The sequence below is a fragment of the Coniosporium apollinis genome (assembly GCF_000281105.1).
Source record: "Coniosporium apollinis CBS 100218 chromosome Unknown supercont1.3, whole genome shotgun sequence".
NCBI classification, from domain to species: Eukaryota; Fungi; Ascomycota; class Dothideomycetes; genus Coniosporium; species Coniosporium apollinis.
Window position 1 is genome coordinate 838870 of NW_006913265.1, and position 26278 is coordinate 865147.

A 26278-nucleotide genomic window follows, 5' to 3' on the forward strand; every position below is an offset into this window, starting at 1 on the left:
GGAGGTAGATGGCGGACACCCGGGTTCAGGAGACCACAGACCGGTTAGCACAGCAACATCCTCCTCATGTACGATCTGTATAGATATGTTATCTTCTTTCACAGTGCGTATCGATAGCACCGATAACAGCTCTTGATAGGCCTTCCCATCCTTCACAGTAGCAGCCGCAGTCACAAGTCAGGCTTGACAGGAATCATCCAATAGCGGATTCTTTGCACTTCTTGAAGCCTACAGTGGATGTCCTGAGTGTCCAGGGAAAGGGCGACACCTATGTGCACCTTTGGTCATATTTTTACAAGCCCGTATCTTCCATGATTATCTTGCCGGTACCACATCAAGGACGCATGTATCCCGCTGATGCCTCTGCTCTTCGCCACCGGGTATCTGCTGCACACCCTCATCCTATCTCCTGCCCCTACGCTCTTCATCCTTCTTCAGCCTCTTGCGGCTCTCATCAGCAATCATCTGACTAAGGTCATCTTGATCAACACTCGTGCCCCACGGGTTCTTCTGCTCCTGCCTGCTCGACTCGAACTGCCTCCTGACCTCATCTTTGCTCAGCCTGTCTTCTCTTTCGAGCGCATCCACGTCCACAGAAACATCCACGTCACCAGCCTTGCGTTTCCTCCTGTTGTCGTCTTGCCCAAGCACTGGCAAGTTCTGCTGCGCAGCCTTAAGATCATACGCACGCTCGCCGCCGAAAAAGCCCTGTGCCCTGATACTGTGCTCCGGTAGAACTTGATATGCAGACCTTGGATGCGTGCTCTCTTCCGTCTCGGTGCCCCTCCGCTGTTTCCTGAGCGTGAACTCGCCAGCGACACTCTCGGCACCTCCGAACTCCGATGGAACAGTCGAAGCCATGCCGCTCGGCGTCTCCAAGCCAGAAGGCGTCTGTAGACCAGCTGCAGCATCCTCTTCGTCCCCACCTTCTTCCTCTTCATCCTCCTCCTCTTCTTCTTCCTCGGACTCCTCTTCTGGCGGCTGTAGCTCGCCCCACAGCGTCTTCTCCACAGGCTCGCCTGTTTGGTGCGGCTGCTGCTGCAGACTGCCGGTACCGAAGACATCGCCACCATAGAGAGGTCGGTTGAGTTCATCTACTGGCGGCTTGCCGTAGCCGCCGGGATGGAAGCCCCACTGGCCGCCAGGCGGCGGTGGAGCGTTAAGACCAGGAATCTTGAGGGATGGATATGAGGGCGGAGGACCGAAACGTTGCTGGTTGATGAGCCATGGCGGCGGTGCACCGGGCGGAATGTTGAGCGCTTCTTTAAGCTCCTCGCTCAGCTCACCGGGACGGAGGTGGCGGAGGTTGGTTTCGTATTCTTTGCCCTCGTAGTAGACTTCACCGTAGCGCGTGAGCTCGGGCTTGGTCTGGAAGCGGAAGAAGGCTTCGTAAAGCTTTTGGTAGTCGATGTCGAGTTTGCCCATCTTGGGTTGCACTCGTTCGCGCTGTTTCTGCTTGAGGGAAGCCTGGTCTTGCTTCTCGAGGACTGCGTCGCGCATCTCGGCAATGCCGGTTTCCTGAATGAATTTGGGTAGGGCGAATGGTGCCTTTTCGACACCGCGCTTTGAGGAGAGGTACTCGCGCTTGAGCGACCAGTGTGCAGGGACAGGGACAACGTTGCGATATGACTTGATTGACACGAGGAGGCGTGGATCTGGCGCTGAGGTGTCCGTCCAGTCTACCAAGTCAGGCCGCTGGACCAGCGCTTTCAGTTCCGCTATCGAGAGCTTGCTCTGTGCCTTCCTAGCCTTCTTCGATAGTTTGGGCTGTGCTTCCTCATCTTCATCTGGGATGTCTTCGTTTTCATCGTCGTAATAGATTTCGGGCTTCTCGGGCTCTTTGGACGCTGGATCTTCCTTGTCAGGCTGCTGGAACTTCGCAATTACATCCTTGAACTGCTCATACAGCGGGTTGTCTGGAGTCACATCTAGTTCCCATGCCGGTTCGCTAACAGGCGCGGCGACCTCATTGTCCGTTTCAGACTCAGAGGGTGCTTGTGCTGTTATCTCGGGCGCCCCGTTTGGGGTAGGTGGTTCTGCGGTTTCGGTGGCCGGTGTTTCTGGGGCGGGCGTCTGGGATGCCTGAACACCGTCAGTAAGCAGTTCGCTGTTCATGGGCGTACTTGAGCGTGCCTCGAGCTTTTTCGCCTTCTCCTTAGCCCTTCGCCGCTGATTCTTAGTCTGGTTCTGCTTCGCGACCGCGCCCGGCATCGTGATGGGGGGAATGAGCGCTCGAGTTCGTAGTGAGTTATGAACCAGGGACTGAAGGGCTTGATGAAGAGAGTGTGAGGTGTTCCGCGGTCGTTCTCGCTGTTGGTTTGTGATTAGGCTTCTGAGGTTGAAGTCAGCAAAGATTCGCGGTGCACCGATCCGCGAACACCGCCAAGCCCTGCTCACTTCACTTAAGTGCTCTGCGCCTCAGGCACCCATCGTCATCCGCTAAACATCAAGCAGTACAAGATGATGCAAGGTTGGGGTGTTTCCTACGGCACGACGTGCCAGAACTAGATTTGAAAGGGCATGAGCACATGCACGCTATCTACATCACATGACATGCATATTCAATTCCCAGATTGACTTTTATATCAAGGAGTTGAGACGACCCTAGCTACTGATTCAGGGCAGCGCCTCCATCTAGACTATCCTCAAGCTGATTTACTCTCGAATAGTCATCGACTAGGTTTTATGCCATCCGATATTCTGCAGCGAGTGGCAGTTTCTCCCCAATGAAGCTCTCTATCAAAGCATAGCCATGCCAACAGTTCCTCACGAGCGGTCATTAGCATCAAACTTGTGTGTCCAGAACCCCCTATAATGCTTTTGCTCTCCCTTCTCTTTGATCGTCTTAACTTCAGTCGGCGTCAGCTTGAAGGTCGCGCATCTCAAGTAGTCCGACAGGCGTTGCTCCTGTTCTCCAGCGTCAGCATCCGAAAGGTTATAAGAAGGTGGTCTCAGTTCATCTGAACCACGAGGTTGGCAATCCTACCTTTCCACTCGTAGTAATAGCAACGATGTCCTGGTCGATACACCACCTCAAACTGATCTCCGCCGCAGAAACCGCATACTTCTTCTCCAGCGCCTTCATAAAGTCATCCACCGGCCCCGGCGAGGCCTTCGTCACCGCGCTGAGCGGGCCATACGCCGCGGTGGCAATGCCGTGCTGCTTGTGGAACGCGAGGAGCGGCGGATGTTGCAGGTACGGGTGGAACTCGATCTGGTTGATGGCCGGGACGACTTCTGCGGTCTTGAGCGTCGCTTCGAGGTGCTGGGGTAGGTAGTTGGAGACGCCGATGGATTTCGCGAGACCGGAGGATTGGACGGCTTCCATCTCTGCCCAGGCGCGTTGGAGGTCGGAGTCGGTTTGTGCGAAGAAGGGGGCGTGGATGAGGTAGCTGGGTGTCAGTTGTCAGTGAGGGTAACACAGGGCTAAGAGGGTGTGACATGAGGACGAACAGATCTACGTAGTCCAGTTGCAACTTCTTCAAGCTCGTCTTGATGGCATTCTGGATGTCGGCGATGTTCGTAATGACCTTGGTGGTCACGAACAATTTCTCCCGGGGTACGCCACTCTTCTTGATGGCCACCCCAAGCTCGGGCTCTGTCTTGTATACTATCCATGCCCTGTTAGCACATTGGAAAAGCCTGACCAGCTGACTGGTGATGGGGGGAGGTATCAAGCGTAGCGAGGACTGAAACTTGGCTAGAGCGGAATAGTGATGAGAATGCCAATTTATAGGCGCTGAGATGAGAGTGGATAGTAGGATGCTTCAGCGAACACATAATCCTCATACAAAGCACGAGTATTGATAGACAAGAAGCTTGGTTGACGACGCGAGAAGGGAACTGGTAACCACGAAGATTGAAACCCGAATGTAATACACTTGCGAACAAAACCCAAGCCTTAACCTACCTTCCGCGCCATCAAGATGGTAATACCCCAGCTTAATCGCCGTCTGAATACTCTCCACCAGCTTCTCATCTATCTTGTCCTCGTCCCCAGACTTATACCACGCAGTGCCTGTGCCATAGCCAAGCTATCACAACCACAGCATCAGCATTGTCAATTCACCCTTACACCCACACAGACGGCTCACAGGTCACCCATGCAGGAAACCTGTAGTCGGCAGGCCAAGACACGGGACAGAGAAACACACCATTGGGATAGAATTGCCATCGTTAAGTTTCAAAGCCGGGATCGGCGTGTCGATATTAGCCATTGTGCGGGTGTGTTTTCTTCTGGTGGATGCGTAGAGGCGTGTGCAAAGGAAACCAGCTACGGATGAGGACGGTCTCGCAATTCGTTGACAAGGACGCAAGATATGAAGGGTCACGGAGCTGTGGGTCAACATCAAGAATTAGAGCCGCATGTGCCGAGTTCTCCGAGGCGTGCGCAACGGTCGAGTAGCTTGACTTCCTGAACGAGGGGAAGAGGGGTACTCGAAGTGGTGATGACGTCAAGGTGAAGGTGGGATGCTGAGGGCGTGCTGGACGGAAGAAGCTCTCACGAGCTGCTTGGCTACATTTATGAGCTGTGATGATGTGATGAGAAGCATGCTGCTGCATCAACGAAGCTTGATGTGAGCGAGAAGTTTCGTGGACAATATCACATCCGAACCTGATAAATGGGTTTCCCAGAGTGTGCTTCGATCACTGGGCGGCTTCGTCAAGTTTAAGATCATGTTCAGCAGCTATGTATATGGAGGTTGTGAAGCTTTACTGCCTTGACGGCTCGTAGTGCCATTGCGGTTACTGTCATTCTTCTATCCCGCAGCTGGAGATGTAATATTGTTCATACCTCCATGATTATCAGCCAGCCCGATACATTGGTGAAGCCTTTGGAATCATCCAAGTTTGCCATGTCAATGAAGGTTGTTGTGTCTGTGAGGCCTGATGCACCCATGAAGCTTGCTACTCGCCTGAAGCCAGTGGTAGCCGTAAAGTCAGCTGGGTCAGCTGGGTCAGCAGTATCATATCATTTTTCAGCCGGAGGCTGCAGATTGGCTCGATATGGGTACACTGTACAGATATCACCGTGAAGGTCAATCATGCGAACTGCCAGTGATGGCAGTGGAATTCCGAGGAAACCTCACGGCGGGAGTTTAGACCACTGAGTTGCGCGATTATGGCTAGAACAGAGATCAGAAAGGGGCTTCTCGAGGCCAAAGTACAACCACAGGCACAGCAGAACACATCTAGGGTATCTTTTAGATAGCGTTGAGTTCTATGAATACGAGTATGTACACATCCCTCAATGCCACAGTATTATGAAGACACGTCGGTAAAAGAAACAGGCAATTAGCGAAACCGGAAAGGAGCGTCGCATGTTTGTGCTCTCTCCTAACCAGAGTGTTTTACAGCCGTCGTATCCACATCAGTTCACCGATCATCTCACCCAGTGGTAATCTTACCCCTGCCGTTCCTCCGATAATCTCACCTACGGCATAAACCCCCAAACACCATCGCTTGGTATATCCTGAGCTTGCAATCTTTATGCGGTCTTCTCGTGCTGGGTCGACACACGCTGGAGTGAGACAACTGTGGGGGCTGTCAGGTGGTGACTTCCAGTAGGGGACACGAATAGCAAACTTACCAAAGTCTTCCAGCGAGCGCTGCTTCTGGTCCTTCTTGGGGCTCTTGCCGTGCATGAGGTTGTCGAAGCCGATGCTGTCCTGGAGTAGGTAGTAGACGCCACCCATTACACAGAACACCTGCAAAACCGTTAGAGCAAGATAGGATAACTCGACAGAACACCTCTACGTACCCCGAACGAAAAGATCCACACTCGAACAACGGCGACGATGGAGGTTTGTCCACCAACTGTATACTATATTAGTATATTACCAACAGCCTGATGCTGGCGCCAACTTACTGAACCAGCCGAACAAGCAGAAGAACGTAGCGATGATGTCGACGATCAAAATCGCGCCGGAAAGTTGCCAAGAGGGAATGCTGCGAGTTACGCTGTTAGCAGGCCGTTCTTACTGCATGCAAGGGACTGAGTGACAGTACCTCGACCAAAATGGTCCATTGGCTCTCGTAATGAAGATTAACCAGTTCTCCGTGAGGGAGATCTGGAGGAAGAGGACTTCATCGCGGACACCGAAATTTTGAACTATACCACCGCGGACACCCTGGCCAGGATGGGCGTTGAGAGTACCATCTTGGTACGGGAACATGGTCGTGAGCGTGCTGTAACAGTGTGTTAGCCATGCTCTACCAGAGGCAATGCTTAATCGAATACAAAGCGTGGTAGAAAATGTATCATCGAGTGAAAGAAAAGTTGGTTGTGAAAAAAAAGGGGGTAGTAAATATACTCACATCCAGGTACCGACGGCGAGAATGACACCGAGGAGAGTCGACATGCCCCAGAGCTTGGGGAGATTCCACTTGACGGGGGTCTTGGAGAAGGGCGCGTTGTCGTAAGCGATGGCGAGAGTGGCGATGTCGGCGAAAATGGCGATGAAGACGACCAAGTTCAAGTCCAGGGAAGTGTTGAGAATGGCAATCCAAAGACCGAGGAAGATCTCCAAGTGCAGCGACAGAGCGATACGGTAGACAACGTAGGCGTACATGCGGTGGAAAATCTGGCGGGAAGTCTTGAGAGCGTCGATGATGGCAGAGAGACCGGGAGCCAAGAAGACGATATCAGCGGCAGAGCGAGCGGCATCGGAAGCACCCTCGACGGCAATACCAGTGTCGGCCTTCTTAAGAGACGGGGCATCGTTGACACCGTCACCAGTCATGGCGACGAGGTAACCACGCTGTTGCAGAATCTCGACGACGTTGTACTTGTGTTGCGGGAAGACCTCAGCGAAACCATCGGCAGCCTCGACGAAATCGTAGACCTCAGAGCCGGGCATCTCCCCTCCACCGCCGAGACCGAGGCGCTCAGCGTTGTAGACGTTCGTACCGAGACCAAGCTGACGAGAAGTTTCACGAGCAATACCGACGGCATCACCAGTAAGCATCTTAATGCTGAGACCCAGAGTCTTGGCTTCGTTGATCGTACGGGCGGTATCGTGGCGTGGCGGATCAGAGCAAGGCATGATGCCGAGAATCTCCCACTGCGAGTTCTCCCTCTTGCGGGCAACACCAAGCGAGCGGAAACCACGGGTAGCGAACTCAGCGACCTTGTTCTTGTAGGCCTCATCGATGTCCTCGGGAATCGGGTGGTCTTCCTCGACGGTCTTCAAGACGAAAAGCGGGGCACCCTTGGTGCAGACGATGCGCTCACCCTGAGGCGACTCAACAACAGCCTGGACCTTCTTGGAGACAGGATCGAAGGGGTGGAAGTCGAGGACCTTGTACTTGGACAGAACGCTCTTAGCCCTTGGGTAGTACTTGAGCGACTTCAAGAAAGCCTTGTCGATAGCGTCAATACCCTTCTTCTTGCGGCTGGCAGCCAAGCAGGCAGTAAGCATGAGGTCTTCAGGCTCAACACCGGCAACGCAGTACGGCTCGGCGAGAGAGAGCTTGTTCTTGGTCAAGGTACCAGTCTTGTCAGAGCAGAGAATCTCGACACCGGCCAGGGACTCGATGGCAGACAGCTTCTGGACGATGGCCTGCTTCTTGGCGAGGTAAGCGGCACCGACGGCCATGGTGGTGGTGACGACAGCCGGGAGACCGACAGGCACACCGATAATGGTAATGGCCAGGGTGAACTCCAAGATGAGGACGATCGGGTTGGAGCGGTAGAAAGAGGCGACCCAGACGACCAACAGAGTGAAGATGACAAGAATCAGAAGAACCGTGCCGATGCCGTTGAGGACCTCAGTAAAGTGACCAGTGCCGGCGGAAGCAGAGGCGACCAAGGAAGCAGCACGACCGACGAAGGTGGAGTCACCAGTGGCAGTGATGACCATGAAGGCCTCACCACGCTTGATGGCCGACGAAGCATAGCAAGTATCACCCTTGTGCTTGTCGACGGCGAGGGATTCACCAGTGATAGCGGACTGATCGACTTGAAGGAAGGCGTCTTCAGTGACAACACGACCGTCAGCGGGGATGATAGTACCCTACGGATGTTAGCGGGTGATCAACCGATGCAGACGGATGGCGAGCATACCTCTTCAATCTGAAGGATGTCACCAGGGACGACTTGCGGGGCGTCGATCTCAGTCAGTGCACCGTTACGGAGGACGGTAGCCTTGAGAGCGAGGGTCTTCTTGAGTCTGTGGTCACGTGAGCCGAGGCCCCAGTCTGCCCAAGAGGTTGGTAAACTTACTCCTCGACAATTGACCCAGCCTGGAATTCCTGAACGAAACCGACACCAGCGTTGAGCAAGAGCAGGGCGCAGATGACACCGAAATCGACCCAATCTTGAAGACCGGCAGCAAGGACAGCGGCAGCCTCCATGACGAACTGGATGGGACCGACAAAGTACATGAGGAACTTGAGAATCAGGTTCTCCTTCTCCTCCTTCATCTGATTGAGACCGTACTTCTTACGGCGGGCGGTGACTTCAGCGTCGGTAAGACCAACGCGAGTATCTGTGTTGAGCATCTCCTCCGGGACCGGCTTAGCGCCACCGGGCTGGGTGGCCTCCTCCTCACCCTCAGGATCGATACCAGCGTCCTGCGACTCGAGCTCCTCGATCAGAGCGTCCATGTCCTCTTCCTCCTCCTCCTCATCGTCGTCCTCGACTGTAGCGTGCTTAGACGGCATGTCGTTCCCAGCGTGGGTGTTGCCATATTCCTTCTTCTCATCGAAGTGGCCAGAAGGGACGTTGGCGCCGAGATGGTTGGGAGGGGTGATGTCGGAGCTGGTGTGCGAGCCATGCTCACCCGGATGGTGGCCGGCGTGGACACCGGTGACCGTGTCCGTCATGGTTGCGCGGATTTAGTTGGAAGCGTACGTAAGACTAGAGACTTGAGTGTGAGACTTGAGCGTAGGAGTTGAGGACAAGGCTTTAGTATATGGCTGTGCTGTTACAGTCGGATACGATGCGAAGTGCAGATGAGAAGAGAGAAGCAGAAGGCGAGCGCTATATATGCGGGGGAAACTGAGATACTGGAGGCCGCCGTGGCGCCGAAGCCCAAGCCGTGGTTGATCTGCAAACTCGCACCGCGAATATCGAGAAGTCTGAGCGAGGAGCTGCGTGGAGAGGGTGGTTCTGAGTTTTGTTGTTCTCATCTCCGCGCAGGGCCTCGCTAGCTCGATTGGGCGATGGTCGCAGCCAGCAACCCCGGCAAGTGCAACAGCTCCCACGGCAGAGCAGAGCTGCAGCTTGCCCGCCCACGGCTCGCCCGCCAGCAGTGCGGGAAACCCAGCAGATGTCCAATGGTAGAGAAAAACTCACCGGAAGGCGATTAAAGTTAAGCTTGAGAAGCAATTGCGGTGCGCAGACCCGGCCGCGCAGTCTGGTGGTTGCTTTGCCGTCGAGGCAAGCTGAGCGGAGATGCAAGCGTCGTGGACACAGAGGAAGGATGGAGGGGAGCTCGGACGGACGATGAGTTCGATCACCTCTGAGCTGCAAAGAGGGGCGGGCAGAGCTTCTTAAAAGAAGCGGCAGGGCAACACCTGGGTAGACCAGCGGCGCACTGTGCACTCGTGCCAATGAGTGCGAAGGCGAGAAACCCGGTCGACGCTAACTGCGACGGCCGGCGGTGGTGAGCCAATGCTGCTGTGCGGGCTGCCCTATCTCTCCCTCGCCCGCTCCTCTTCGCTGAGGCTTTTGTTCAAAGCTCCGATCCCGCGCCTGGCGATCAACCAGCCCCTTCGGCCAGAGATACGCACTCTCAGGCTCCGCTTTGCAATGCTCTGCATGCCCCACGGCTGCCCGTAGTTCTGCTGCAGACTGACTTCACCGCAACGCGCACGTGGAATCGCAGAGAGGAACTCATCCAGCGTTGCGCGTGGTGTCGATGATGGCCGCATCGGCAGTCGGCATCCCCAGCCATCCCGCGTCTGAGATTCCATGGCCGCTGCTGGCGAGCTCTTTGGGGAGGGAAGCTTAGACACGCGCCGGCTAGCCTGGTACGGCTCAGAACAGCGCGGCAATCCATTACCTTACAAACTTACGCCATCTCATGGGTCCCACGGCTCAATGAAACAACCCACTCGATACCCTGCGGGATTGTCCGCCTGAGCTAGGGTAGCTTGACGCGCACCGCCCGGGAAAAAATTCACTGCTGCTTCGACTGCGCGCATTCCGAATATGAGGCCCGTTTGAGCGTTGAGAATCGGAGTCTGTTGCGGCTGATACGAGTAGCCGAGAGGAAGCGAAGTGGGCTTCAACGGCCTTGAACCAGAGTTGTGGTCTCGTTGTGAGTCGCCCACAGAAAAGAGTTTCTAGAACCGAATGCGCGATTTTCTATTTCTTGACCGCAACAGACAAGCCGAGTAGCCGTTGCCCACAGCTTCTACGAGCAATGCTCTGTGAAACGCGAGGCCTCTGGCCAGGCACCTTGCAAAACTCTGCCTTCAGTAAAGACCCCGTTGATTGTCGCCCTGCGTAAGGTCCCCCAAAGAACCCATTAAGATAAAATCGGGAGATATTCAACAAGCATGCTCACATGTCGTCTCTTTCATTGTACCTTTAAGCATTGAACGCCTCTTGACGGGATTCGGAGGGGTCCACAAGACCCTCCGCGCGCTCACGTCCTCGTCTGCTATTACCATAACCCTCAGAGGCACCAGTTGCTATCTAATGCTAGTCCGCGTTTGAATGCAGAAAATACTGTACAGAAGCGGCTGCGAACTGCAGCCAAGGCCGTTTCGCACTCTGCGGGGGATGTGCATGCAGGGCCAAGACACATCCAATGAAGGCCGAAATCTCTTGTCCCTCCGCTCCCGTCGTTCGAGCCTCTCTCGCATCTTCAAGAGCTCTTGGCGGTGTTGCTGGCGTGCAATTGCATCGCGCCGACAACTCATCGCCAAGTGCACAAGCTCGCGTGTGCCCAGGTGTCCACGATGCCACTTTTATGCACGAGGCTCGACATCGCCTTCAACGGCGCTAGCGACGCTTGGATCCGGCGCATCCCCGCGCGATAGCGTGCAGAGCGGCCGAGAAACAGCGAATCAGCGGCGCCGCCGTTCGACATCGTTTCATCGCTTCGTCCTCTCATGACGGAGAGGCTTGCGGGGCTGCTGCAAGCGACTGCGAAACTCACCTCCAAGGGTCAAGAACTTCCCGTCTCGACCGTTGCGGGAGAGGTTGACGTCGTGCTCACAGCGGGACTGCAGAAGCAATCAACGTGACCGCGCCGCTGATCGGAAAGACGTCACGGAGGCCCTCCATCGATTGAAACGCTTTCTCGGCCTCCAGCTTCCAGCTGCGCTCTCCAGCCATCATCTCCGGAGCTCAGCCGATATGAGGAACCTGTTGTGCGCGTTTTCCAGTCGCGGTCCCGGAAATAGTGAGATCTGGCCAGTTGTAGCTACGCCACGGACTCAACCCGAGTCTGACCGGGAAGGGCTTGTTTCCTGTCTCGTTCTGTAACTTGCACTAACCCAAGCTGCAGTGCGATAGTGCGGCTGGAGTTGCTCTCGGGAGGCCTATCCAAGCAGCTGCAGGACAACACGGCTGGATCGATCTGAATCTATTAAACCACCCGAGTATCTTCCATTCGGATCGTTGGCATGGAATCTAGCTGGATGCTCGCAAGGAGTGTGTTGTTTCAATCTGTCGCCAGCGGGCCGCGAGCTTTCCATCGAATGCGTGTGCTGTGTCTGGTGTCTGAGACCGTAGCGGACGCATTTGCTGAAGCGAGATGGAGACTTGGCGCCTTTGAGAAGGATACGATTGAGATGTGGTCGCGAGCAACCTCCAACTGCAGCTCAAATTGCGACTTTCAGCTCCAGACGTGGCCTCACTTCATTTACCGTCCTTGCGTTGTTTGTTTTCATCTCTTATCTCTCAGCACTAGCTCTGGTGGAAATAAGCTCGGTACCAGCCGGAAGTACCGTTACATAGGGCTATCACCTGCATGAAGTTTGGCCTGGTGCTCAAGTTTTGCCCTGCGCTGGTGTGTCAAAACTATGGATCCTCCGCGCACTTCTTTCTGGAATCAAGCCTGGAAGCTTCTCAGAATCCTCACCGCTTGTTATATCTTGACTTCGTAGCCCTTCGGCAACAGCCAAGGATGAGTAGCTTGTGTTTGTGGTGAAAATAAGAAAGAATCACATCTCTCGGGGGCTCTCCTTCAGAGATACCGGCAATAGATAGTAGCATGCGTTCATATAGCAAACATGTTTATGAGAGGCACCGCAACCACTGGCAATTTTGGGTTTGAGGAGGGGTGATTTCTAGTTCTCTTCTTACAGTTCCGCAACAGGACCACACGCTTTTGTTTAGCATTACACCTTGAGCCACAGGCCCGCTTCCTCTTAATTGTTCCTGGCTGCAATGACGTGAATATTTTCTAGAGGCCTATGGTTCCATTCCTGTACTCACCATCTATCACAGTCATGTGGTCTTCTTTTTCCCACGGTTTCGAGCCGGGACGTTTTTCCACTGTTACCATGGAACCGCACTCAACGGCCACGGTGTCTGGTCCGCACAACCTTGGTACTGCGCCTTTCCCCAACTTCTTGAGAGTGAAATAGAACTTCACCATTCCATCAGGGTAACTCGGCAACGACGGCAAGTTAAACACGGTACAACCCCTTAGATTGGCTTCTAGAAAGGGGGAACCAAGGCGCGGAGAACTTCAATCCGTGGAGACCCCATCGGCAAGGGTGGGGTATATTCTCTTTCATTTCGAAACCCACTCTAGTCTCCGCAGCCTGTAGACTTTGAGAAGCACGCCCCTACACACAACTCCGTGGACAGCTATCACCTCCTTACAAGACCAGCACCCTCGAGTATCACAGTATGCGTACTCCCCAGAAAGAAACATTGACGATGTCAACGATGATGCACCCGCTCCCTCTCCTCGCGACGGGCGCAACCATCCCCGGCGCCACAATCATCTTTGTCCTTTACATCGTCGTCCTCCTCGCCTTTACCTTCGGCGCCGGTCAGATCATCAAACTAATTGCTACGTACCCCGCCACTACGGCAGTCAACCTGGGCGACAGCCTCTGGGACAATGTCTTGATGGCTTGTGCAATAACTGTTGGGATTGTAGGTTCTATGTATACAGTAATACTCTGGTTCATCCTTGAGAGGTCATGGGTACCGGTGCAGGTTTTTGTGGATTGCGGCGTGATCATCTGTGGGATGGGAGCTGGACTGGTAGTGGTTGCTCTTGTGCTGCGGATTGTCTGGGAGATCTTCAGCGCGATCTACTTCTAAAGCGTGCATATTTCCTCAGCCACGAAAACGGCGAGACAGTCACATCACAACTCGCAATCTCCTGCGTAAAGATTTTCAGCCAGGGAAAAATCGCATGACGGGGGCTGCGCTGCGCAATCACACCTTGGTAGACGACCCTCGTCACTGTAACAGAAAAAGCAGGAGCGAGGGAGAGGTGTACCAACCGTAGAGGTGCGCTAGGTATATAACTCTTTCCTCGCCCGCAGCAGCTGGTCAACGCAGCATCCTTCGCCTTCAGACTTTCGTCCCGGTCTTCTGATCTCAGCAAGCTGAGCGCTCCACCACCAAGAAACTCAGACAGCCCACGAACCATCGCATTCGAGAAAGACCTAAGAGCTATAGAGATGTCGCACGCCTCCAGACCGATCACCTACAAAAGAGTACCGGACCGAGAGTACCCTCACGGCACTGCTACAACGAGCGACTTCGAGAAACACGGCGCCAACCCGTCCAACGCTACAACCACGACGACTCCCAGCCCTCTCCGCATCCTCCTCACCCAAGCCGCATCCGTCGTCTGCTGCATCAGCACCATGGCTGCCACAGCCGCACTGCTCTTCTCCATGACCCTCGGTACCGGCTACGCAATCAAGAGAATAATTCAATATCCGGACTGGGTTCCTTCCGACATCAACGGGGACGTAAATGCAATTGATTTGCTCGTGGTGCTCTTTCCACCATTCGGCGCGCTTGTCAGAGCAATACCGGGCTTCTCCCTCTGGCAGGCTCCCGAACGTAGCCGCAAAGCCACCGTCCTAGAGGTGTTGATGGACTTTGCACTCGTCGCCGTGGGGATGGTCACTGTCGTCCTTTTGGCGCTTGTCTTTCGTCTTTTTTGGGAGCTGTGCATTTGGGTTCTTCAGATGTAGAAGCGAATGCGTGCTTCCTGAAGTTCGTTAAAATCTGCGGATAGCGTTCACTCAACTTGATCAATGGTTCATGTAAGGAGGATAGGGGCCTGTTCAGGTACCGGTGGAGCGTGTCATGGTATACCTACTCTGGAGGAGCCTGAGAGGGTAGCCTGTTTGGCCTTAGGTTTCCATTCCTAAATGAGTTGTCCAGTGCCATTATTTCACGAAACCGATCACCATGAGATTCAAGTCCAGTCACAGAGCTGCATTTTAAAGCAGCAAAGATGCCGCAAGAACACTTCAGAGTCTCTGGAAGAGAAATCATGGTCAGCCGCGAACTGCAAGAGCCACGTAACATGCTTTCCAAGGCAACAACTGACTATCGTGCTTAGACACCTCAGTCCATGGTTCAAGTTTTGAGTCGTCAGACCAGAGGCCAGAATTCACTACGAGGACACGAGGAAAGTATATATCCACCTCCCGCACCTCCAATTTCTCTCTTTGGCCTTTCATCACAGTGCCGCGAGCGACTTATCAGCACCTCTCAACAACTCCAGCAAGCATTCAAATACCTCCAAACGCCGCCGCCATGTTGTGAAAGTACGATTGCACAACCTACTACGCCGAGGCCGACCAGGTCGCCGCGTGGCAAGGCTGGAACCATCATGATTCCGGGAAACAATTGACGGGAGCTACGACACCGACTGCTTCCACTACTGCATCACCGCCGCCAGTTCTATCCCAGCCGGTCACTCTTGTCGGCTCCTCCACAGCATTTACAGCAGCATTTACAGCGGCATTGGCTGCGCTGACGACGGTCTTCTCCTGCAGTCAAGATAATCATCCAGTACCCCCCCGAGATCACGGAAGCCGACTGGAGTCCCAACGGCGTTGAGGGCAATATGGCGCTCTGCTCGGTTGTCTTCGCGCTTTGCGTCATCCTTTGTGGGTTCGCCACTGTCACCGAGGAGGAGTCTGTGTTCATACGTCGCGTTCAGTGTGAGCTTGAGAGTATGGTGTTCCTCAGTGCCGTGCTTTGTGGATCAATTCTGGCGACTCTCGGCTTTCGGTTGCTCCAGGAGTCGTTCGAAGTGCTCTTCTACCAGCAGGGAATGTACTGGCGGGAGAGATTGAGATACTGGGTATGTGCGGTATTGGAAGATGATGATGGAGGGTATGGAGGTTCACGGGCAGTAATCATTGATGTAACTAGCATGCATTAGTCGTCTATTATACAGATGATTATCGGCTTTGTAATTTAAGGCAATCGATACCACGGCGAGCTAGGTTCTATTGCAGAGAGCCCAAGTCCCCAAATGCTATGAAGTCCGCCAATGATTTGACTCCTTACACGCTCTCACTAGGCGTCCTTACTATGCCATGAAGTCTTTCAACCCTCTCCACAGGGGGATACACGGCTCTTAGAGTAAAGCTTCAAGAAAATCTCGTAACCCAGTTTGCTCGTGACCTATCGATCATGAATTTCCAATACGCGCACATTTCCTCGCCCATGCCTCATCAGAGACTCGGACTAGGCAACAAAGCTTTGTTGGTTCTGGCAAGCAAGTATTCAGGTGAGTGTCAAGGTGGACAGATTCCGCCAAGTACGCCTCCATTGACACAAGACGACACAACATGGGCAGTGAAAGATCGGCCTTCCAGAGCTCTCAGCCAAAAACACCCAGACCCACAGCGCTCGATAGACCTTCTTCCTCCGCTAAGCACCGGAACCATAGAGAGCATTCATCCCAAGATCGACCCTGGTGCTGGAACCCTCCACGCAGATCCATACTCGCCCATCTGTTCCGTGGCACAGGGCAAGTACAGGCGGACGGACGGACGGACGGAAAGACTTCCGGTCCTGAGCACGAAGTGCAGCTACACAATCGACGACCAAGTCTTTGACACGAGTTCTTCTGAACAGGAGAAGCATCGTCCACGTGTACACCGTAGGTTCAAAGCACCGACCAGCGTGAGCCGCTACGAAGAGAAGATGACTGGTGATTTTACAGTTCAACATCATTTCTACAGGAAGAAGTAACCACGAATCCAGCCTGTGAGGAAGGGACTGGTGGGTAGAATGAGTGAGCTTATAAACAGACCGGCACTAGCGAACTCTCATGGTGGGAACCGCGCAAGCTGACTGCTGGAGAGATATTGAAGTGATGACTCCGAGTTTCAGCATGGGAGGTAAAATTCACATCAAAGGAAGACTCATCGAGAAGTATCCTGCTATACGACCTGGCCATATGGTACCACAAGCTAGGACCTCGGTGGAGTGACTATAGGAGATGCAGCCTTCAAAGGCAAGTTTTACGTTGCGAATCTAATGCTACATTCTTCAGCCTCAGGGTAGGATATCCTAGAAGGAAAAGCGTCCGTCAGAGCCAGAACGCTCACTCGGTCCAGCTCCAAGCAATGCCAAAGGACCGAGATGTCCGGTCCTTACAGTATCCAGCACACAAGCGCCATGTCAGACCCTATACTCCGATCCCCATGCCTGTTCAAGCAATCCGAAGCCGCTCTCGAAGCCGTCACGCAGCCCAGGTTAGTTCCCAGCAGCTCGCAGCTCGTAGCCTCATAGATCCATGCCCAGCAAGCCTGGCATATCCACGGTCTTTCGCCTTTCCGCATCACTCACCTCTCATCCCCTCCTCCGGCCGCAACGCCCAGCCTCGCATCTCTCGCCCCCTTAACAGCCAACGCATCCGCCGCCACATTCCCGGGATCCTCCACATGGCCCTTACACCACTCAAACTTCGTCTCCGCGCCACACATCCTCCTCTCCTCGATCTTGCTGATGAGCGGCTCGATGAGGTCCTTGTTCTCGACGGGCTTGCGCGAGCTGTTGATCCAGCCGTTTCTCCGCCAGTTGACGAACCACTCCGTCACGCACTGGATCGCGTACTTTGAGTCGGAGTAGATGGTCACAGGGCGCGTTAGGGGGGTGATGTCGAGGGCGCGGGCGATGGCGGTTAGTTCGGCGCGTTGGTTTGTTTGGCGGGAGCCGGGGAGGGGCTCGGAGACGTTTCTGTAAGGGTTTACGGCGTTAGTGCACGGTGTTGAAGAACAACGTATGGGGAGTGAGGATGGATGAGTGAGCGTACCGCTTGTCACCAGGCCCAAAGAACACGCCCACGCCGGCAATGGCCCCGTTCTTCCCGTTCCCAAGCGAGCTGCCATCTGTGTAGATGCGCAGCATGCTGTTCTGCGAGTCGCCCTTCGCCATCTTCTTCTTCGCGTTGAGTTGCTCCGCGGTCTTGTACTCGACCTTGCCAGTCTCGGCGTTCAGTATGATGCGCCTGTCGAAGCCGTCCTCTGCGTCCGGAGGCAAAGGGCCCGTTCCCGCTTCCGGCGGTTCCTCTGGCGCGCCGTTCCCATTCTCAATGACTGGCTCTGCTGGGGCGGGCGTAGCGGTCTTCTTCTGCTTCTTCGCTGCTGGCGCGGCGCGGTGCTCTGCCTCCTGCGGGTCGCTCGCCGCATCTTGTATACCCGCCACAGCGACCGCTAGGCCTTCTGGGGGATTTACCTGGATATCCAGATTCTGGTTGCCCGGCCCTGCCTTGACGAACGCGATGGCTTCAGTGGTCGTCGGGAAGCTCTTGTGCTTCGGCCCTTTCCAGCCGATGATCTGGCGCTGTGCGGCCGGCCAGTCCGTGTATACACCCGGCACGCGCCCGTTGCGGATCGCGTAGTATTTCTGCAGGGTCGGCTTGGGGGCTTTGAGGGAGGTTTTGTCGTCGATGAAGGCTTCGGCTTCGGTGAGGGAGGGGAAGGACTTGACTGGTTGACGATAGCGCGTCAGTGATGGGACTGTGGGGAGGAGGGGGGCTGACTCACAGGACGCGTTCTTGAAGCCTTTGATCTGCGCCATGCAGTCCGCCCAGCTGTGGTATATGCCGGGTGCGTGGCCTACCCGTACCGCGTAGAACTTGGGGCCCGTGTCGCGCTTCCGCTTCGTGCCAGAGGATGCGGTCGTGCTTGCATTGGACTTTGTGTCTGAGATGTCTTGTGCGGGCGATGATCTCAGGGACGCTTGGGCTAGAGCGGATGCTGGCGCTGGAGATGCTGAAGCTGTTCTGGCCATGGCTAGGATCTGGAGCTTGGGAAGCTTCAGCAGCAGAGGAAGCGCTTCGACGCGTAATTTGAGAGTAGGTGCGAGCTTGGGAAACGGGGGCAGATGCCTTGCGCAAGCCCCTAGCTGTGCAGTGGCTGCCCAGGTAAGGCGAAGCTGTAATATGCGAGGCGCAATGTTGCCTGAAGGCAGGGCGTACTGTGGGTGGAGACGAGAAGTTGTACGCCCGAGAGACGCGCTTTTGTGCAAGACGTGGGGTGCCTGGTGAAGGAGGACGTGGGGTCCTGCAGGTCAAACACGTCAGCATGGGATTGTTTGCGGTGCGCTGTGACTGCTGCTGCTGCTTGACAGCATCACACCAGCTGTATGCCTCACAATTGTAGCTTTTATATCGCGCTTGCTTCGTATGTAGAAGAATCACTCTACTCCTTAACTGGATGAGGAGGGGCAGGCTGTTGGCACGATTCGACGTAAGGGCAGGGGCACAGGGGTTTATGAAGGTGGAGGTTGCGCCCAGTTGAGAGGGGGTTGCCAGAGGGGGTGTCAGAGGGGGTGGGAAGGACGGGGGTGTGGGGGGTGCCATGGCCTCGGCGTTGGAGGTGCTCGCCCACCTCACTCCACGACAAGCTGGTATCTCTGTGGGGGCTCATTGTGGGTCTGAGAGCTCATGGCCTGGCTTTCGAAGGCAAAGACAGTCAGAGACGAGGGTGGAGAGGTAGGTCGCTGTCGAAATCATAGTCGACCATCTCCACGATGATCGTCTTGGCCTGCAGCTGTCGTGTCGCGCATCACGCCAGCGCGTACCTGATTTAGGTCATTTCCCTAAGTCTACCAATAATGTAGAGTTTCTGAAGTCTTCTTCAGACGCCGGGAGACACATCTTAACAGTGACTAGTATCTTAGCTGACGACTGGCCATCATGTTCGAGGTACGAAGCAAGAATTTTTTTATATAGCACGAGTTTGAAGCTCACGAGTAGTCACAGGGAATCCACGCAGCAGACAGATACCACCTCCGCCTCCACCGCGCCCGCTCCGTTGTCCTCACACCTAGCGAGCTCGTCGAGATCCGCGCCGCTCAGAGGACATTCGAAGGCGCCTACATCCGCACCGCGCTTGGCCAGTTCTCCTTCGCGCTCGTTGTTCTCAAAATCTTCACGGCAGAGTTCTACTCCATTGGCGCGCTGTTTGCCGTTTACGGTGCTGGTGTGCTGTTCACGAGCTTGTTCAGGCGGTATCAGGGGAACAAGCAGTTCTTCGCCGTGGTCGGGGACGATGGCCTGAGTCGCAAGAAGTTCAGGACAAGTGGGAATGTGGTCTCTGTGTTGACTGCTCTGAGTGTAGCGGCCTATGTCTCGCTGCTGATATTGACGTTGCGATTGGAGGCGTGAGATAGGTGGGGAACACTGACTGCAATCGCGTCTGAGGGATTGGTGGTCGAGATCCTACCCAGGTATTCACTCTATTTCATCGCTCTAGAGCTCGACAGAGTCCCTTCGTATACCTCCAGTCGTCAATCATGCCTGTATCAAAGAAAACTCCTTCCACTATTATAGACAAACGGAGAGTATATAGCAGAGTTTGGGGACACGTTGCGTGCTACTAAACCTCTGCCAGCTGTTTAACGTACTGGTGGACGTAACTGACTCTGCACCATCTGGCCGCGTCCACTGGGTAGTTCTCGTGGTGGCCTTTCTGTTTTATAAACAATGTCTTTATTCATTGGTTGATCAGAACATTGAGAAAGACGCCGTAGACGCGCTCTCAACCGTTCAGCCCTTGATCCAGGAGTCTAAGATACCTTATAGCCACCTGCAGACTACCCATCGCAGGCGGCCAGGTGGTGTAAGGACCGGAGATGCTCAACTGAGCCACAGCTTCAGCGTAACATGTCACGCAGGGCCGGATCCGATTATTACAACCTCTTCACTCATCCCTTCAGATATGTCGTCGTTGTCTATCTTACCCACTGTTTCCGTGCTGCGTCGGGAACAAATGAAGCAATCTGGAACAGTCAGAGGGCGTTGGATCTGTCGATGGATGACGTAGGTGTGCGTTAATTCCGAGACACCGGCTCTCCCACGTCGCCGGGCATCGCACAGGTCCAGTTTTCCGGTCAGTTGCAGCCCTGTTGCTATGATTCACAGGGCACACCTAGAGTAAGATATCGTGTGAACTGATGTAAACATAAGGCGGCACGGCGGAAAGCTATCTAAAGCTGCCTACTAATCGAGTAGCACTAAGGCGGCTCCGGGCATGCGACTAGAAACACGCCTGACGATTTCGTGCCCGACTGGCACCGATTGATTGGAGGGCTAAAAATTGCGGCGTGGGGGAGCCAGCGGCGGGCTCTCGCTCCTGGCATGCTCGCCCTGTCGCAGCCCGCCTGACAGCGGAGAGCTGGAGGTGAAGGACACGGGAGCGTTGACGATAGAGTAGCTGCACCAAGCGGAAACGTGAATCCGCCGGCGGTTCAGGCTCTTACTCTAACCCTTTTCTTTTCTTCCCTGACCTCGCTCTGACGGATCCCACACGATAAAGCTGCGAGCATTTCGCCTTCACCTCAACAATCCCTTAGCCCTTTCCGCCCTCCCCACCGCAACTTTGCTAGCCTGGTGAAGACTTCTCACTCGCGCTTTGTACTCGGACCCCAAGACAGCATCGACACAAGTTCGCCGCCCAGCGTCTTGTCACCCAGCTTCAGGATATTTTCAGCTTGCGACCGCGAGGCTGAGTGAGCTGAAATAAGTCAAGCCAAGCTCCGCTCGCCACCAGGGCCACCCGCAGCTTCCGCTAAGCTAGGACGCACGCCCTGTTGACGCCAGGCGGGCGGCGCATACAAATCGCCATGCCTCTGATGGAGGATCCTGTTCAGCATCCTACTACACGCCGGCAGTCACAACCTTTTGATCAACGCAAACAGAGCATACAAAGCCAGCATTCTGTATACGCTCGAGCTGCTCTCATGAGTCACGCAGAGCAAGTCCTCCTCGATGGCCAGAAAAACGCACAGACAGATGCGCGCCGTGAAAGCGCGCCAACTTCGAATCCAACTTCCGATCCAAGTTCAAACGGCTCTACGACGACGACGATAGGCCGACCTCACGCTAGTACCGTCTCAGGCCATGAAGGTCATCTACACCAACCCGATCTTAAGCCTCCACCCTACGCGAACGGTGGTCATGCCGCACACCGTCTTTCCAAAGATGGCGTCGGCGATGCGCTCAGCGACACGCCTCTGCCGTCCGGCCACAACTCCCCTCGGATTGGCGCCATGAAGAGCGGCTCTGGAGTCTCTACGCCTCGGGTACGCCCTACCACGCTCGACATCCCTGGACTGACCAAGTCGAGGGTATCTCCTGACGGCCGGATAGCACAGCGGGATCTCGGCTCAAAGCTCGTCATCGTCATGGTCGGCTTGCCCGCGCGCGGAAAGAGCTACATCACGAAGAAGATGGCCAGGTACTTGAACTGGCTGCAGCACGATACCAGGATCTTCAACGTTGGAGAACGGCGGCGTGTTGCCGCAGGCGGCGGAGGCCACCGCCTTGAATCAGTCGCACTGCAAGGAAGGCCTAAGGATTCCGTTGATAGGCAGAGCATTACCACAGGAGCGCCGACTGGCGTCATCTCGCAGAAAGAGAAGCTCGATCCGCCGCAGCTCGCCGCACAAATACTCATCAATGGAGAGGCAGCGAACATAGACTCTCCTCCGCCATTGAGCCTTCCTGGCGCCGCTCATGAATGGGATTCCAAGTCCTCTAATCAGCACGGTCCAAGCGACTCGCAGCTTGAGCAGCTTGACGCGAAATTCACCGAGCTCAATAAAGCATCGGCACCAGAAGAGCTGCCTGAGACAGAGGCGATGGACCAGTCCGCTAGCTTCTTCGACCCGAACAACAAGAAGGCCGCGATGATCCGCGAACAAGTTGCATTGGAGTCATTGGATGAGCTCCTAGATTGGATAATGGCCGGTGGCTCCGTTGGCATCCTCGACGCAACGAACAGCACCCTCGAGCGTAGGAAACTCATCATGCGGCACCTTCGCGAGAGGGCCGGCAACGAGTTGAACGTCCTCTTCGTGGAGAGCCTCTGTCAGGACGAGAACCTGCTGGAGTCGAACATGAGATTGAAGCTCTCAGGGCCAGGTAAGACATAAGAATCCCTTCTTCGCCTTCAATAAGCTAATGATGTATCAGACTACAAGGACAAGGATCCTGTCGCCGCACTCGAAGACTTCAAAAAGCGCGTCGAAATCTACCAGCGCGCCTACGTCCCCTTGGGCGAGTACGAAGAGAGGAACAACATGCCCTACGTGCAAATGATCGACGTAGGCCGCAAAGTGATCTCGCACCAGATCCACGGCTTCCTCTCCGCCCAAGCCGTCTACTACCTCCTCAACTTCAATCTCGCCCCGCGCCAGATCTGGATCACACGGCACGGCGAGTCCATGGACAACGTGGCCGGCAAGATCGGGGGGGACTCGGACCTCAGCCCCAACGGACGCCGCTACGCGGCCGCCATGGCGAACTTCCTCGTCTACGAGCGCAAGGCGTGGGAGGTGCGCCAGCGCGACAAGGCGGCCAACACGCACTTCCCGCCGCACCCGGGCGACCATACCCCGCCGAACCCGCACTACAACACCGACGACGGCGAGGCGCCGGAGAAGAACTTCTGCGTCTGGACAAGCATGCTGAAGCGCAGCATCCAGTGCGCGGAGTACTTCAACGAGGAGGACTTCGACATCAAGCAGATGCGCATGCTGGACGAGCTGAACGCAGGCATAATGGAGGGTATGACGTACGAGGAAATCCGCACCAAGTACGCCGACGAATTCAACCTCCGCCGCGGCGACAAGATGCAATACCGGTACCCCGGCCCGGGTGGCGAAGGATATCTCGACGTCATAAACCGCCTGCGCCCCGTCATTGTGGAGCTCGAGCGCATGCTGGATCATTGTCTGCTCATTACGCACCGCAGCGTTGCACGCGTGCTGCTGGCGTACTTTTTGGGGCTCAGGAGGGATGAGGTTGCTGACTTAGATTGTCCGCTGGGGATGCTGTATATGCTCGAGCCGAAACCTTATGGAGTCGAGTTTAAGGCGTATCGGTACAATCCGCAGACGAACTGGTTCGACTACCTTCCGGATTTCAAGCTGAGGAGGGCGGAGCAGCATGTTTATGAGTAGGCAGGATGCTGGGTTGGTGTGGCTGGGCGAAGGGGCTTTTTGGTTACTGGATGCTTTTTGTCGCTCACTCATACCCTGATGCGATGCTTTGGCTGCTGCGGCTCACTCATTGCGGTTGCTTTGCGGGCGGATTTTGCATACACCGGTGTTTCTCCTGGCGGCAGGGAGAAGATGAGGCTACGGCGAGTTCTTGACGATGGGCGTAATGGGGGGTTTTGCTGTCTCTTAGCGGGTGCTTGGTTTGATTTCGGGTGGGTTTGTGCTTTTCAAACACCATCACTGATGCGATCACATGGCTTCATGGCTGTGTTTCTAGGCAAGCATGGCGATGGACTGTGCTTGCTGGGGCTGCTGGGGGAACTGGATGACCGAGGAGTTGAGCTAGGGACGGGAGGTTCTGCTGTACACATAGTAATTACTGCTTTTGCGGCCCAATTCAAGCGCGATCGGTATAAGCTGTGCTATTTACTGTCATGCTGTGTGAGAGACGAGAGCTGTCCAAGGTTTTTAGCGCCTGTCGCAGCCTTTTCCATTGTCGAAGCAGGACCCCTTCGTCATAGCTGGTGAAGTGTCACTGCAGAAGGCTGGAGGCGGCACGCGGAAGTAAGGTCTTCCAACTAAGAAAGAGAACAGTGGGCGTGCAGAGTCATATACGATACAGCCCACGAAAAACTTCTAATCGGTCGCTTAGCTCAGTTGGTTAGAGCGTGGTGCTAATATCACGTGACATCACGTGACCTAAACGCCAAGGTCGCGAGTTCGACCCTCGTAGTGACCAGTACCCCAATAACTTTTTGCATTTTTTGTGCCGCAAAATCTTGAACCCTTCGATAGGCCTCTGCTCCCACGAGAGTATTGCAGTAGAAGTTCATTTTGCATCTGTTTTATCAAACACGGAACATGCTGTCGATTAATTCTATCCTAGCCGAATTTTTTGAAATGACTTTACAAAACAACTTTGGTAACCCGTACCCGTAAGTGTCTTAGCACCTAGTGCGCCAAAGCCTACGCGTTCGAGTCGATCTCCCACCATGCTAATAACGATGACTCCGGGTCCTGATTCATACGATTGCGTCGGACGTTCAGAACCGAGAAGAATTCCAGTACACGATCGACCGGCTAATGGCTCGCTTGTCGTCGCATAGAAGAGCCAGTGGAGTTGGGACCCATTCTCCAATTCGAGTCTGGCTAAATAAGTAGGTGCCGACGTGTTGAAAGTCGTTTGGCCTTTAGAACCCGACGCCGTCTGCTTGAGTACGTGGATCGAAATAGTCCACGCCGAGATATGGAGATAGGGGGCAAAATACGGCGGACGATTGAATTCCTCGTAGTGTCGCAGAAATTCATGCCAGTTTATGATCCGGCCATCGTGGAGCTCAAGACAAACCTCGAAACCAGGATCAAAGTTCCACGTTGAGATCGATCCATCGATGATCCAGTGCGTCCAAGTGATAGAGCCAACCCAACCAGTCCAGGACCAACTGGGGAATCCCAGTCGCCTGGTTGACGGTTTGTCGTTCACCCAGGATAGCCCGACAGAGATGATCACTTCGGTCGCGAGTTGTATGGTCGGAAACCACGGAGAGCTTAGGAAGGGAACACCCCAACAATGGCGAAATCCACGTCCACTTGCCTCAAAAACCCGCAATATCCCCAGAATGCCGTTGAGGATGTCCGACTCATATGTAAGTGATTTCCGCGAGTATTCCATAATGCGTACACTGGCCTCCGATACATCCTTGCCGACTCCATTCTGAGGAAATAGGGTTTGATTGCGGCTAGTGTGCCCATGTTGAAGGTATCTTGCTTTGAAGTGTTGGCCGCCCTTCGTGTGGAGTTTCTGCAAAGGAAAGTTGAGCGCCTCACAGCAGTACATGCCGTAACACTCGAAATAAACTTGCTTGTCGGTGAACACCAGGCGTCGCCTAGACAGCAGGCCTTCTTGGTACGTCCATCCTCTGGTCATCCATGAAGAAGTTCTGATAAAAACCTTTGGATCCACTAACGCGGAGACCAAGAAGTTTTTACCGATCTTTGCGCAAGGTTGCGGAGTCCGCCGCCGATGTCCGATGCCAGGGAGACCATATGATGGGTCTTGTCCGGCGATTGCTATGATGGTGATTTCAGAATTCCGGTATATCAAGTCCATTTGTCGGATCTGGGCATGAGCCTCCGCTGAGTTCTGGTTGATGCAGTAGCGGTCAATCCACAGATATCTAAAGCCAAGATTGCGTGTGACCGTGATCGCATCCTCGATTGTGTTCGGTAGATCATCTGGTAGAAGCTCCAAATCTTCGTTTGTGCTGCCATTTTTCTGCTTCGGACCCCACAAATAGCTCAGCGTCAAGTATTGGTGATCCATGGCCGGAACAATCCTACGGGTATCACAATCGATCAGTCTAAGAGATGGAACTGAAGAAGTCGTTCGGGCGCCGCATGTTTTTGTGTGACCTTGACAGATGCGTAACCAGCTCAAGATGACGTTAAAGTCGATGGAATCCTCCTTGAGCAAACGAACAGAGTCTGCATCCTGGGAATACGGGACAAAGAATGCATTATTATGGTCAGGACTAAGCTTCAGTATGACCGTGTTGGTCGAGTTCCAGCCCATCCGTGCGACTTTACAACTGGGATATGACCGCAGCGAGTGGTGAGTTCCAGAGCCGCGACGGTGCGGTTGATATAACGTTGCAGCTAGCAGGCTGCACATGGAACACGAATCTATAGCCCAGTTCGCAGTCGGGCCCAAATGCTCCACTAAGTCGCCTTTGCCCGTTTGATGCTGCCTTGAGAAAACTTCCTCGAGGTTGATCTTCGCGCATCGTGCACAAAGCCGGTCGTTCTGTAAATGAGGGCCTTTTTCTGTTCGTCCGATGATTTCAGAAGACATAGGCTCCGTGACCATGA

General features: G+C 54.6%; 8 protein-coding genes and 1 non-coding gene across 9 annotated transcripts; 5 read left to right on the forward strand and 4 right to left on the reverse strand.

The window, feature by feature from the left end:
- Positions 1–402: 402 nt before the first annotated feature.
- On the reverse strand, positions 403–2211 carry W97_00990 (uncharacterized protein; the record flags this gene model as incomplete). The annotated part of the gene is made up of 1 exon (XM_007778901.1): positions 403–2211. One exon carries the CDS (start codon positions 2209–2211, stop codon positions 403–405), a length of 1809 nt encoding a protein of 602 aa, XP_007777091.1.
- A 555-nt stretch (positions 2212–2766) lies between these two features.
- Positions 2767–4217, reverse strand: W97_00991 (ketoreductase; the record flags this gene model as incomplete). Its single annotated transcript, XM_007778902.1, has 5 exons — positions 2767–2907; positions 2987–3392; positions 3454–3610; positions 3911–4034; positions 4155–4217. The coding sequence occupies 5 exons, from the start codon at positions 4215–4217 to the stop codon at positions 2767–2769; spliced, it is 891 nt and encodes a 296-aa protein (XP_007777092.1).
- Positions 4218–5488: 1271 nt separating this feature from the next.
- W97_00992 (plasma membrane ATPase) lies at positions 5489–8826 on the reverse strand (the record flags this gene model as incomplete). Its single annotated transcript, XM_007778903.1, has 8 exons — positions 5489–5535; positions 5591–5708; positions 5762–5817; positions 5870–5949; positions 6010–6189; positions 6319–8015; positions 8066–8171; positions 8225–8826. The coding sequence occupies 8 exons, from the start codon at positions 8824–8826 to the stop codon at positions 5489–5491; spliced, it is 2886 nt and encodes a 961-aa protein (XP_007777093.1).
- A 4018-nt stretch (positions 8827–12844) lies between these two features.
- W97_00993 (uncharacterized protein) lies at positions 12845–13237 on the forward strand (the record flags this gene model as incomplete). Its single annotated transcript, XM_007778904.1, has 1 exon — positions 12845–13237. One exon carries the CDS (start codon positions 12845–12847, stop codon positions 13235–13237), a length of 393 nt encoding a protein of 130 aa, XP_007777094.1.
- Positions 13238–13602: 365 nt separating this feature from the next.
- On the forward strand, positions 13603–14127 carry W97_00994 (uncharacterized protein; the record flags this gene model as incomplete). Its single annotated transcript, XM_007778905.1, has 1 exon — positions 13603–14127. One exon carries the CDS (start codon positions 13603–13605, stop codon positions 14125–14127), a length of 525 nt encoding a protein of 174 aa, XP_007777095.1.
- Positions 14128–16746: 2619 nt separating this feature from the next.
- On the reverse strand, positions 16747–18196 carry W97_00995 (uncharacterized protein; the record flags this gene model as incomplete). Its single annotated transcript, XM_007778906.1, has 3 exons — positions 16747–17140; positions 17217–17892; positions 17950–18196. The coding sequence occupies 3 exons, from the start codon at positions 18194–18196 to the stop codon at positions 16747–16749; spliced, it is 1317 nt and encodes a 438-aa protein (XP_007777096.1).
- A 907-nt stretch (positions 18197–19103) lies between these two features.
- W97_00996 (uncharacterized protein) lies at positions 19104–19574 on the forward strand (the record flags this gene model as incomplete). Its single annotated transcript, XM_007778907.1, has 2 exons — positions 19104–19112; positions 19170–19574. 2 exons carry the CDS (start codon positions 19104–19106, stop codon positions 19572–19574), a joined length of 414 nt encoding a protein of 137 aa, XP_007777097.1.
- A 1574-nt stretch (positions 19575–21148) lies between these two features.
- W97_00997 (uncharacterized protein) lies at positions 21149–23371 on the forward strand (the record flags this gene model as incomplete). The annotated part of the gene is made up of 2 exons (XM_007778908.1): positions 21149–22331; positions 22383–23371. The coding sequence occupies 2 exons, from the start codon at positions 21149–21151 to the stop codon at positions 23369–23371; spliced, it is 2172 nt and encodes a 723-aa protein (XP_007777098.1).
- Positions 23372–24052: 681 nt separating this feature from the next.
- Positions 24053–24149, forward strand: W97_00998. The gene has a single exon. It is a non-coding gene; the product is annotated as a tRNA-Ile (tRNA).
- The last annotated feature ends 2129 nt before the right edge of the window (positions 24150–26278 follow it).